Source organism: Aspergillus melleus, assembly GCF_016097325.1.
Source record: "Aspergillus melleus strain CBS 546.65 chromosome Unknown contig1, whole genome shotgun sequence".
In the NCBI taxonomy this organism is placed as follows: domain Eukaryota; kingdom Fungi; phylum Ascomycota; class Eurotiomycetes; order Eurotiales; family Aspergillaceae; genus Aspergillus; species Aspergillus melleus.
Genome location: NW_025763370.1, coordinates 2528733 through 2540653, shown reverse-complemented (window position 1 = coordinate 2540653; position 11921 = coordinate 2528733). Strand labels below are relative to the sequence as shown.

Here is an 11921-nt window from a genome sequence, read left to right as displayed (position 1 = left end):
CTGGAATTCGAGGGATAAGGAAATTAATCAAGGTTTCACCTCCCATTGGGCATTTCCACGGATCTCCGGCTTTGTGCATTCTCTAGGGAGTCGACACTCATTGAGACCGCACGTCTACGTATACAAATCGCAGGGAAATCGGACTGATCGGTCCCTCAACGATCGACCCACTATCGGCCATTTTCCCCTCATGTCGAGAGGAACGTGGATAAAACCTGTCTCCGGTCAAAGAAGACCTATCAATTGTACCTGCATTCGCTGATAATATACTGTGTCGGCATATGTATATATCTTCTTCTCCCATTGTCGGGTACCAGGGATTATCTAAGTTCGTCAGAGCGCAATGCCGATAATCTTCAGCAGGGGTGATCTACTTACGGTATATTGACGGCACGAAATATTTAATATACCCAGGCAAGGCGTTATGATTCAAGCCCCACTCAAATCGGGATTTGACACCGCAATATGTCTTGCAGATGAATCCATATTACTGATTTCATCATAACGATCTAATTCAATTGCGACCTTTGTACGGGTCAAAGAACGTCTAGAAGTCCATGACTCAACCCTTCTCTATAAATCCCGGTTCCGCCAATAGGTATCTACACCTAAGGCTCAGGTTCGCACGAGGATTGCGCCACCCCCATACTCCCCCGATATGATCTTTTCAACTGGCTATTGATCTCAAGTACCAGGGAGCCCGCAGTTTCTCGAAAAGGCACAAGTGAGGTCAATGACGAATGCCTAGGTAACGTGCCAAATTGCCAACCTACAATATAAGTACCAGTATAGAAACTTAGCGCCCTGTTTTGTAAGGCAGCGTTACCACCGACAAGCAAGCCCCACCACATCCGGTCGTGCCCCTCTATCTATCGCAATCTTAATATTTAACCGCCACAAGCTTCTACTTAATCGCACTGAAAACGAAACACCAGAAAGAAAAAAGAAAAAGAAAATGACAGACGCCGAACCAGCCTTCGTCTACAAAATCATCCCGTCCACGTCTCCGGTGCGAGAGCCGCTACCGGACCGACTGCCGGTCAGCGAGATCGACGAGAAGTCGAAATTCATCCACCTCTCTACGGCGTTCCAGGTGCCCAACACGCTCAAGTTCTTCTTCAAAGATGAACCTCTCATTTACATTCTTCGGATCCCTTACTCGCGCATAGCGCCGCATATTCGCTGGGAATCGCCCGAGGGCAATGTATGCGGACCGCGCCCAAAGGAGGGGTTGTTTCCTGTAAGTTTCTCTACCTTCCGTGGCCCTATCTTATGTATGGATCTCTCTGAGTGGCAGGACTTACGTTCTAACGAATCGCTAGCACCTATACAACGATCTCAAGTTAGGCAAGGATGAGGTTGAGAGTATCGGCATCTGGACGAATGAAGCGGGATGGGACAAGGCTCTCTCCCAAGCTAGGCCGTGGCTTTTGTACTGAAGATACCATCAAGGATGGCCTGGTGTTTCCGCTACATGCTTTGTACATATCTTTGATTACATCTTTGGGTAGTGTCTACTTCGTGTCATGTCATAGGAGCCTTATCTTGAGTTCCTTCATGTTTCAATTTCTCTCCCTTCTCCCCCGCCCTCTCTCTCTTGTCTTGTGTCATAGCCTACCCATCCAAAGGAAACATATAACCAGCTACATAACAAGTCAGCCATTTCGAGAGAGAGAGATCACCACCAAAAGACAACATATAAAACTCACAATAAAGCGAAGCCTGGGCGCTAGCCAAAAAGACAAAACTGGTTGCAACCGCACTCGGCTCAACGATTCGAACGAGAAATCCAGTCGATGCCAAACCCTCCATCTCGGCTCCTCCTTGCACGGTCTTGTAAATAGCCCCCGGACTACCGTGTCCAGTCAACCTCGTTAGATCCTGCCATTGAACTGGGTAAAAGTAGAACTCACGCTACACAGTTAACCCTGATACCCTTCGGGATCAATCGCGGCGCTAATGACCGTGTAAAGCCGAAAATGGCGCCTTTTGTGGCTGCATAATCGGCCATGGTATCTGCGCCGGGGAGATCAACGACGGAGGTGGTGTTGATAATGCTAATATAACAAGCAAAGTTAGCTTTCAGTGGCTCGTTCATTGATGGGTATTATTGTCTCGGTATCTGTATGTATAGACTCACGAATCACCCCTCGACATATACGGTAGCGCATATTTTGCCATGGCAATCATCTGGACGGCATTGCCTTGAAAGATCGTTCCTATTCTGTCGTGGGCATGCTGTGATAGGTCCCGGTGCAGATTCTGTCTCGATGCGTTGTTCACTAAAACGTTTAGCTTCGCAAACCTGAGTCAAAAGTCAGCCTTAAATTCTTATAGCTGGCTACTGCGCAAGCACGTCACCGACCTGAGTAAATGTGCCTCCACAGCTCTCCGACAATATTCCCGGTTCGACAAGTTCCCCGACACGAGCAGACAGACCCGATCTTCCGATTCTATCAACCTCTTCGTGTCTTCCGCCTCCTCGGTCTTCTCGGGGGCGTGCGCAATCGTGATATCGGCGCCTTCTTTTGCCATTAATACTGCTGCCGCGCGGCCGATTCCGGAACTATACCATTAGTATCATGATTAGATAACCTGTATCGATGTGGTAGTCGGGCAAGGCGGGAGGGAAGGCGCATACTCTCCATCTGTGATGAGGACTTTCTGGCCCTTCAGCTTTTCTGATCCGATGTATTGGATGAACGTCCCTATGGGTTCTGGCGTGGTTGGTTGGACGGCTGCTCCTTTGCCGGATTCGATGATCATGTTTGTAGATTGTGGTGTTCAGGTAATGTATTTCTGTTAGACAGGAATGATGCCATTTTGAGGGGACAGAGGGAGAAGAAGAAGAGAAGATGAATCGTATCCTCAATTACTGCCCCTACCGTTGCATCTAGCCTGCTCTGAGTGCCTAGTAGGTAAGGTAGTACTACAACTGTATAAGTAGTTCCGCAAACGACAGACGAGCCGCCAAGACGGAGATAACCCCAGCCCCCAGCAGACTAATCTCCGAATCCACCACGTTACTCAAACCCGTCTCCTCTTCTCCAGTTCCACTCCGCAAGCTTCACTCACCACTCCGTTTTTATTTACCTTCCCTTCCCTTACGTTGATTCCCATCCACCTCAAACAAACACCAATCCCCAATCTAATCCAATCCAAAAACACATCCCAAATTCAAAATGAAATTCCTCCCCACCCTCCTCCTCGCCCTCACCACCCTCACCGCCGCCGCGGAACTCGGCATCGAAACAACCCACAAGGTCGACTGCACCCGCAAAACCAAGAAACACGATACCATCCAGATGCACTACCGCGGTACCCTGGCGGCCGACGGCTCCGAGTTCGATGCCAGCTACAAGCGCAACTCGCCTTTGCGGTTTATTTTGGGTGCTGGGAGGGTTATTAAGGGGTTTGTTTTTCTTTTCCTTCTTGCTTTTCTTTGGGTTTGGTTGTTCTATGGGGCTCCCTGGGTTGCTTTTGGGCGCTCTTTATGGAGGCACTGGGAATGAAAGGGGCTGGGAGTCTGTCAGGATGGGGTGACTGAATGAATGTATAAAGCATATGCTAACGATTTGCTTAATTAGATGGGACGAAGGACTCCTGGACATGTGTGTCGGCGAGAAGCGCACGTTGACGATCCCACCCGAGTACGGATACGGAAACCGTGGCGTGGGCCCGATCCCTGCTGGTTCGACGTTGATCTTCGAGACGGAGTTGGTGAAGAACGAGGATGCGGATGAGGAAGAGGAGGAAGAGAAGGCTAAGGTTCAGGATGAGTTGTAGATTATCCGTTAGGGAGTTACGATGGATGAGTGAGGTGGATGATGCATGTGTTATGATAAGAATAAAATACTATAACGAAGAGCAGAGCGGTAGGTAGTGTTTGATTTTGTACAGCATACCAGAGGGTATCGTTTCTCTCCCAGTCCAATATAAGAAGCTCTATCATGTCTAATGTACATATAATGTCGGTCTTCTATGCAAATATATACGCTATTACCAGTCAATCAGCATGACCCATGCGTGATGGCGGAAATATCAATCCATCGCATCAAGCTGATTCTCGCTCCCCTCATCATTCTCCGAAACCAATATCCCAACTAGACACTCCCCAAGAATAGCATCCCAATTGACCCACGGATGGATTTCGAAGAACAACTTCGCCGAGTCCTTCCCCGCACCGCGAAGCAGCTCGCCCTTCCCTCCGGGATGAAACGGTATATACGGCGTGATGTTGTACACCTTGCCCTGGTACGACGTCCAGGCATCGGCTCCCTTGCGACCGTTCTGCGCCTTGAGCTGCGACGGCGTCACGCGAATCAAATGCGGAGGGAGATTCGCTCCTCGCAGATTGTTCTTCGGGTTGGAGGTGAGAGCCGCCCAGTCGAGCGGCGAGTAGCCCGGTTCAAGGACGGCTCGTTTGGACGAGGGGGACGGCTTCGCGGTGAGTTTGGCCGGGGCGAGGCTGTTTGGCGAGCGGTTGGGAGGGGGGCCGCGCATCGAGGAGGCGGCCGAAGGGGGCGGACGGAGGGAGTTGGATCCGGTCGTAGGACGTGGGGGAAATCGGCCTGGTACGGTCAAGGACGGTTGGGTTTGGGGCTGCTGTTGCTGCTGGTTCTGCGACATGGTGGGACGCAGTCGCGGCGGCGGAGGGGGAGGCATTAATGAGGAACTGGAGGCGTTGGGCTGACGGCGCGGCAGGGGCGCCGTTGGCGGCGGCATCAGGGAGCCCTTGGGCGGTGCCATCGTCGGCACTGCGACAGGCGGCTTTGCCGATCCATTTTGAGGTTGCTGTTGTTGGGGAGAGAGGTTCCTGTCGGAGGATGGCTGCGCGGTCGAGGATGACTCGTCGGCGTCGAGGCTGAAAGTCGGGACCTCGGGGGCAGGCGCACTCGATGCCGACGCCTTGGGTGTCGACTGCGATTCTTCTGCGCTGGTGTCGTCTGCCTCTACGGGCTTAGGTTCTGACTCTGGCTGCTTCGTCTCATCGTGGATGACAGGCGGCTTCTGCTCTTCGGGTGTCGATCTCGGCTGGGGCGAGGGGTCCGGCGTCCAAGAAGCAGGGGGGTATTTGTAAAGCACGAAACAAGCGGTTGCAATAAGCGTGACCACTCCTACCCAGCCCATGCTGGGCGGTTCAGAGTATTTCGGGGGTAAACTTGGAGGAGTATGAGAAGAGGGGATCAGATGGAAACTGATTCCACATAACCAAGTTCATCGACATGAACATAATGACTAATCGAAACCTAAGGGATCCGTGCATAAACTATGCATAAATCGGATAGGCATTGTATACTTTGGCTTGATGAGCCAGTATTTACCTCTCAATATGGAAGGATTCCAACATAGTTACTCTTGTCTGAGATAATAGCCGAGTGCTTACTTCTGAGCTTGACTCACCCAAAGAGGTCTGCTGCAGACTTCGTTGCCTAACTCACTAAAGAGAAATAAGCATCTTCGTGTACGTCAGGAAGCATTTGGCAGACCTAATCATCGTGTAATTTTGAAAGTAAACAAAAGCTAGGAAAGTATAAATGTTGAAAAAGTAAGCCGGTGTTTTGACGAGCAAGCTGTGAGGTGTCGCTTTGCTCGACTGTATAGATAGCATCTCTGGCAGCCACCTTTGCACGATTACATCGACTTGAGAGTGTTTAGGGCCTATGAGGAGTTAATCAAATGGCAAAATCTTAGAGTTGACTAGCACCAGTTTGTTCTAGGAGCATGATGTATCAACCAATTTGTCTGACGCAGCAATGCTCATACACATAGAAAAATGGAATACTGATAGGGAGCGAGTCATCACACACTTTTGGGCAACTCATTCGTCCATAATTTCCTGGACTCCGGGCAATGGACAAAGAAAGCAGACAGCTCCGAGTAGAGGTACAACGTAGGGTTACACTCGAGCAAGCGGGTCGAGCTAATCTTTCTTTGTGCAAGAGAGTTTCTTTGTATAGAACTACCGGGATGGCTCCAATCTACCTTCCCCATGCAGTCGATTCAACCAGCTAGCAAAAGTCTCTCTATCTATGGAAAAGGATATACCACTTGTCTCGAGTCAGTCGAGTGCGTATATACTGTGCCCGAACCTGCATGTATCTCCGGAGTACATCCGACAAGGCAACCTATCATGGCACTGCTTAGTGAGATTTACTCGGTAACTATTCTACCTAGTGCTGTGGATTTTCCAGAAATCAAATGCCGGATTCCTCGCCTAAAGTCCGAATGCCTCGAATTGATCCTGATGAGGACTGGCCAACGATCAGATAACAGAAACATCGAACGCGACCGAATTAGGCAGGAGGTACATCCACACCGGTGTAGTTCTCAGCCCCTCCAACAGCCACCAGACGAAAGATCAATGCCCACTGGGGTCAGCACAGCCCAGATAACTGCCCAAGCTCCGTTATTCGGCCAATTAATTGGCAAGTGGATGTTAGGCCAGCGCGTATCAGTCTTGGACCCTGGGAAAGGGTCGGAAGCCGCCGGTGATTGGATTCCCCCCCGTGACTTAGGGCTATGTGCAGACTGCGGCGGGAGTTGCATCATATCTTCTTCTTTCACTTTGCTCCGTTGGGGTCCGAGTCGGGGTTGTTGAATGATTTCTAGGTAGCACTCATTACAGTCAGCTGCAACGCTCACGAGACTCGGTTCCATGATCCCGTAGTTCGTGTCACCTTGCGTCATGTTGTTTGTTGGTTTGCTGTTGTTACGGTGAAACTTCCAGTAAGTTTGTGCTACTAATTATTCACTCCATGGAAATTCCTCTTTCTTCCCCTCTCTGTCCTGAACTTCGTGAAACCTACAGACCACATCCTCCCTTCCTCTACCAAACGATCTAACTCGCCATAATGACTCCCCCAGCAGGACACATCGGCCGCAACCACTCTCACCTCCGCTGGTCCAAGAACATATCCCCCGTACAGACCATTTCCTCAGGGGAAACTCTTACCTTCGACGCCATCGACAGCAGCAACGGCCAGATCACCAAAGACTCAGACACCAGCGCCCTCAGCGCCTTCGACATTAGCATCGCCAACCCGGTCTTCGGGCCCGTCTGCATTCGAGATGCTGAACCAGGCGACGCGCTCAAAGTCGAAGTCCTCGACCTCCAAACCGCCGACTGGGGCTGGTCGGCCGTCATCCCCAACTTCGGTCTGCTAGCCGAAGACTTCCCCCAGCCCAGCTTGCGCATCTGGCACCTCGACCGCACCACCCAGACTGCCGCGCTCAATGATCGCGTCTCTATCCCCTTGCGTCCGTTCCTCGGCTGCATGGGTCTCGCCCCAGCCACCTCAGACAACGACCTCTCGGTAATTCCACCGAACGAAGCAGGCGGGAACATCGATTGCTGTGATCTGACGATCGGGTCGACCGTGTACCTCCCCGTGCAAACGACGGGGGCGCTGTTCAGTTGCGGCGACGGCCACGCAGTACAGGGTCATGGCGAGGTATGCGGGACGGCCATCGAGACGCCGATCAAGGCAACGTTGCGGTTCGAGGTCTGCAAGAACCAGCCGTGGGTGAAGACGCCTCATTATGAGATTCCGCCTGCCGACTCGACGGCACAGACGCCGTTGTATCATCCCGTCCTGAGCAGGTCCGGGCGATACGCTGCGACGGGACTCGGCTCCGACTTGACGGAGGCGTCCAAACAGGCGGTGCGCCATATTATTGAGTGGCTGGTAGCGACGAAGGGGTTGTCTCGTGTGGATGCGTACATGCTGGCCAGCGTGGTGGGAAACCTGCAGATCGTCGAGGTAGTTAATATGCCGAAGTATTTGGTTTCTATGGCGATTCCGTTGGGGATATTTCATGATTGATCTCACCATGATGGGCTTGATTTATTTATCGTTCAATACCAGCGAAGGCGATGGTAGGCACTAGCTGCCAGCCATACTTAATGAACAGATGATTCTTTGGAAGGTGGCATAGTATCCAATTTTTATGACAAGTTCAATCACACATACATTTGAAAGTCATCAGCCATGCGCTCCTCCACATCACATAAATCAATCTTCCTACGTACAAGAAGAATACTTACTCCCTCAAACTAGCCTCACAATTAAGGCAACTCATCCGTCGGATAACTTCCCCCAAAGAGAAATCTGATATGCGCGCTCCCCAAGCACCGTCCTAACGCCCTCTCTCGGATATGATTAATCCCACTCCGCATATTGTTCGTAGAAAGGGACCCACGGGTCCGTCAACGTCAACGCGTTCTTGACGCCCAACAGCATCCGATTCTGTTCCACGCAGTCATGCATTCCATGCTCGGGGATAAATTAGTCTTGGGTGGGTGTTGGAGGGATCGGGGTCAAAGACGGTGTCACGTTCAGTGTGCATACGAGCGAGGACATCAGGACACCAGGTATAAGGATAGATGATGGCGGAGGCCGTGGCCGAAAGAGGGAGAGGTGGATGTGTTGCGTTGTTCAGGTCTTGAAGGCTGCGCTGAGACTGAAGGTGGTAGAGGAGGAGTTGAGGACGTTTAGAAATTACGCGATAGCACGGTCCATGATCGAGTAGACTTCGAGTTGGTTGGATCTGCGGTGCCATTCTGCCTGGTGCTTGTCGAGCTTGAGTCCGTTCTGTATAAATATAGCCGGACCGCCAGCCAACGGGTCCACAAACACATTCAGGATATCCGGCTTTGGTAGGTCTGACAAGCCTGAATAACCAGATCGGGCGAGGTCACGAGCAGCAGGGGCATGGTGAAGGGCCAGGGTTAATGTAGAAGCAGGTGCTGGTCTTGAGCAAGTCCCGCGAGAGAATAGTGAAGGCGTCCGACTGCTTCGAACCTTCAAAGACCTGCCTCAGGAACCCAGAGAAGACATGTCAGACCTGTTTCTTTAGTCGGTAGAGTATCAACTTCTTCTTTATTGGTTCGTATAGAAAGATGATCAAAGCGAATAGGGCCAAGACAGTAGAGAGCTGGCCTGCAGTGGCCTTTCATCCAGCCTCTGGGAGCCTCATAGCTGATTTGGTACTTGGTTACAGTTCAGAAAAGCATGGGCTTCAGCGAGAAAGGAATCGGTGCAGTTGGGGTGGATAATCTACAACTCATAATTGAGGAGAGCAGAAATGACGAGTTCATTGAGGCGTTGCCTGTGAGAGAAGGAGACTTTGCCCAGTAGTTAGCGTTAGGGCTAATTCCTCCCAAGGGTCTTTCAGTTCCCCCGTCAGCACGAACTAGCGATGCCTAACAGCGCTTTGGCACAGGCCTTGGCAGGGAGGCTGAAGAGTTTACGATAGTCATTTTAGTTATAGTGCTATATGGTTTTATTAATTTCAGGGGGTAATAAATAATGCATGGTTTAGATCATTATTATGGCAGTAATAAAACCTGAGGGCTTTCTTGCCTATAAGCCTGCCGTTTCCATTCCCAATCGTGTCGTTGTACTACTTCTTGGGTGAAGCTGTGACACGCTTCCTTTGTCTCGAAATGAAGCTGCAATTGCAAAAAACCGCTGATCGAATTCCCAGGAGAGTCTTTGTGGTGAGTATCATGACATAGTGACACACTCGTTCAACGAGTTACTCATCGCGAATTCGTAGATCTCGACATCGGTCCTTCTCGGCCTCTCGCTGGTGGCCGTCATCGCTCGATTCCTCATTCGATTCCGCGTTCAACGGCAGCTACCGAATATCGACGATCTTTTCCTGACGCTAGCTATTGCTCTACTACTTATCAGTGCCGGGTTCCTGCACGAAGAGGTCATCGACCGTATGTACCTCATCGCCTCGTTGCAAAGACAAGCCAAAGAAGGAGAAGTCATTCCCGGTCCAGAATGGATGCAGCTCGCGTCCCAGTTTCACAAATGGATCACTATTTGCTCGATGACGACGTGGTGTACTATAATGATGGTTAAGTTCAGCTTTCTATTTTTCTTCAAGCGGCTGATAGACTTCATTCTGCGCTGGTGGCTCTACTGGATTTTTGTCACCCTTTATAATGTTGGGGTCCTGGGCTATGGAGTCGCAATCTACTATACCAGCTGTCCTTTTTTCTTTGACCCTAGAGAACGTAAGGCTTCTAACACTCCCATTGAGACCGTTAAAAGAGCGCTTCTGACTAATTTCACGATGAACAGTGCAGTGTGTCTCTGGACCATACAAAAAATTGTTCGTATCGGAGTTGATCGCTAAAATGGTGTTGGACCTCTTTGGCGACCTCTTGAGTGTGTTAACGACCTTATCCGATCCATCAACAATATCAATGTAATAAACTAATCTACAATCCAGTTCTCGTAATACCTATTGCGGTGACCTGGACTGTCCGAGTCCCTTGGAAGCAAAAGATCATCTTGATATGCTCTCTTTGTTTGACCATCATCATGGCGTCTCTTTCGATCATTCGCGTATCCGGCTTTGTCTACTATGGAATGTCGGACGTCATCTGGGGACTCTACTGGCAATTCCTCGCCGCCGAAGTGGGCGTCTTCCTGGCCGCAGCCGTTGCTTTTCGATCTTTCTTCGTGGCTCGCAAGAACAACAGAAACGGCACGCCGCCGTACTCCATCAAACGTTTCGTCAAGGAATCAATTACGGGGGCCTACCCTCCGAGAGGCCTGAATTCTCTACATAGCTCTTCGTTCAGGGGTTCTGGAGTTGATCTGGAAGACATGGAGAACGACAATACCGACATGACCGGCTCCTATGACTCCCATCAAGGCCAAGAATCTCGAGCGGGGGTTCCTCACCAGCAAAATCCGGGGACGATGCCCCTAGACCACAGTAATGCTCTGCCTCTTTGTCCAAGTCGAGTACGAACGAAGGATTCAGCTAAGGTGGGCGTTACTCATAGCGTCAGAAGCATGGACTAACCTCGGGTCCGGTTTCCATCTGCAATTCTAATGTCTTGATTTGTATACTTCCATTTTTCTCGTTTCCCTCGGCAGATATTTCGTTTCTTTGGTTGGCATTATAATGGGATTTGAGGCAGGCTGGTTCTTCCCAAATCCTTGTCATATATTTGCAACATATGTGGCATATGATTCGATGGTTGTTATTGGCTCCTCTGGAGCAAAAAGTACGTGACTTAATAAAATATATAATAATTAATATTACATTATGATATTCACGGCCATCACGGTCAGTAGACTGACTAGCTTGACTCGTAACTTGCACTAATTCTTTGTTAAGTGACTTTGGGGCGTGCCCGGGACGCCTTTCCGCCAAATGCCTGTTACCTGTGCACCGTTCGTTAACTCAGTTTAAGATCCAAACTAAGACCAAGACGTTCGCCTGAACTTTTCGGGACTTGGACTCGGCAGTCAGAAGCCCAACGACAAGATTGTTTCTGCGAAGGGGTGAAACTTCCTTGGTTTGGGTGGTTTCAGAATTGCTTTCCTATGATTTCTTTCTTATTCCCTTCCTCTCTCCGTATATCTTCCTTCCATTTTCCAATTTTTCTTTCGATATCATGTTTATAGACTTTTTAACGAGCTCGTCATGTGAATTGGTAGCCTTTTGGGTCTAGTATGTACGATGTACAGTGCATGCACACCCAGTTAATCACACACCCATATGACACAATTTATAAGTCTAAGCTCTCAGGTCTTGGCAGAACATATTTCTTTGTCGTCTTGGACTCTAGTAGTCGTCATAGCGTAGTCACTGTCTAGTAAGATAAACCAATTGATTCCAGCAAAATAGTAGCTATCAAACTCCTGTGCTCTCGTAGCACTGGGAGGGGGCACTTGACTACCTCGGTAGCCGTTAATAACCGGGTTTACATTGGTTTTTGTTGAAAGTTAGTGCATGTCATTCATCATGTATGAGTGTGATTGGAGCGAGGGGATGTGACTGTATCAACTTGGCGCGGACGCCGGACTAGGAGTAAGTATTTGTCATTTGACCAGAGGCTGGCTTGGCTACCGTCGGTTATATGGAATACTTTTGCTTTCTTTGTTAAT

General features: G+C 49.9%; 6 protein-coding genes across 6 annotated transcripts; 4 read left to right on the top strand and 2 right to left on the bottom strand.

Annotated features, from left to right (window-relative positions):
* Positions 1-700: 700 nt before the first annotated feature.
* On the top strand, positions 701-1540 carry LDX57_000893 (DUF952 domain-containing protein). Its single transcript, XM_046082538.1, has 2 exons — positions 701-1240; positions 1323-1540. The coding sequence occupies exons 1-2, from the start codon at positions 956-958 to the stop codon at positions 1437-1439; spliced, it is 402 nt and encodes a 133-aa protein (XP_045938495.1). The 5' UTR covers positions 701-955; the 3' UTR covers positions 1440-1540.
* Positions 1541-1614: 74 nt separating this feature from the next.
* On the bottom strand, positions 1615-2766 carry LDX57_000892 (oxidoreductase, short-chain dehydrogenase/reductase family; the record flags this gene model as incomplete). Its single annotated transcript, XM_046082537.1, has 6 exons — positions 1615-1643; positions 1710-1852; positions 1914-2057; positions 2141-2305; positions 2366-2566; positions 2642-2766. 6 exons carry the CDS (start codon positions 2764-2766, stop codon positions 1615-1617), a joined length of 807 nt encoding a protein of 268 aa, XP_045938494.1.
* Positions 2767-3182: 416 nt separating this feature from the next.
* fkbp3 (peptidylprolyl isomerase family protein FPR2) lies at positions 3183-3786 on the top strand (the record flags this gene model as incomplete). The annotated part of the gene is made up of 2 exons (XM_046082536.1): positions 3183-3412; positions 3588-3786. The coding sequence occupies 2 exons, from the start codon at positions 3183-3185 to the stop codon at positions 3784-3786; spliced, it is 429 nt and encodes a 142-aa protein (XP_045938493.1).
* A 255-nt stretch (positions 3787-4041) lies between these two features.
* LDX57_000890 (uncharacterized protein) lies at positions 4042-5130 on the bottom strand (the record flags this gene model as incomplete). The annotated part of the gene is made up of 1 exon (XM_046082535.1): positions 4042-5130. One exon carries the CDS (start codon positions 5128-5130, stop codon positions 4042-4044), a length of 1089 nt encoding a protein of 362 aa, XP_045938492.1.
* A 1724-nt stretch (positions 5131-6854) lies between these two features.
* LDX57_000889 (acetamidase/formamidase family protein) lies at positions 6855-7826 on the top strand (the record flags this gene model as incomplete). Its single annotated transcript, XM_046082534.1, has 1 exon — positions 6855-7826. One exon carries the CDS (start codon positions 6855-6857, stop codon positions 7824-7826), a length of 972 nt encoding a protein of 323 aa, XP_045938491.1.
* Positions 7827-9448: 1622 nt separating this feature from the next.
* LDX57_000888 (uncharacterized protein) lies at positions 9449-10829 on the top strand (the record flags this gene model as incomplete). Its single annotated transcript, XM_046082533.1, has 4 exons — positions 9449-9502; positions 9562-10030; positions 10098-10184; positions 10249-10829. The coding sequence occupies 4 exons, from the start codon at positions 9449-9451 to the stop codon at positions 10827-10829; spliced, it is 1191 nt and encodes a 396-aa protein (XP_045938490.1).
* Positions 10830-11921: the final 1092 nt, after the last annotated feature.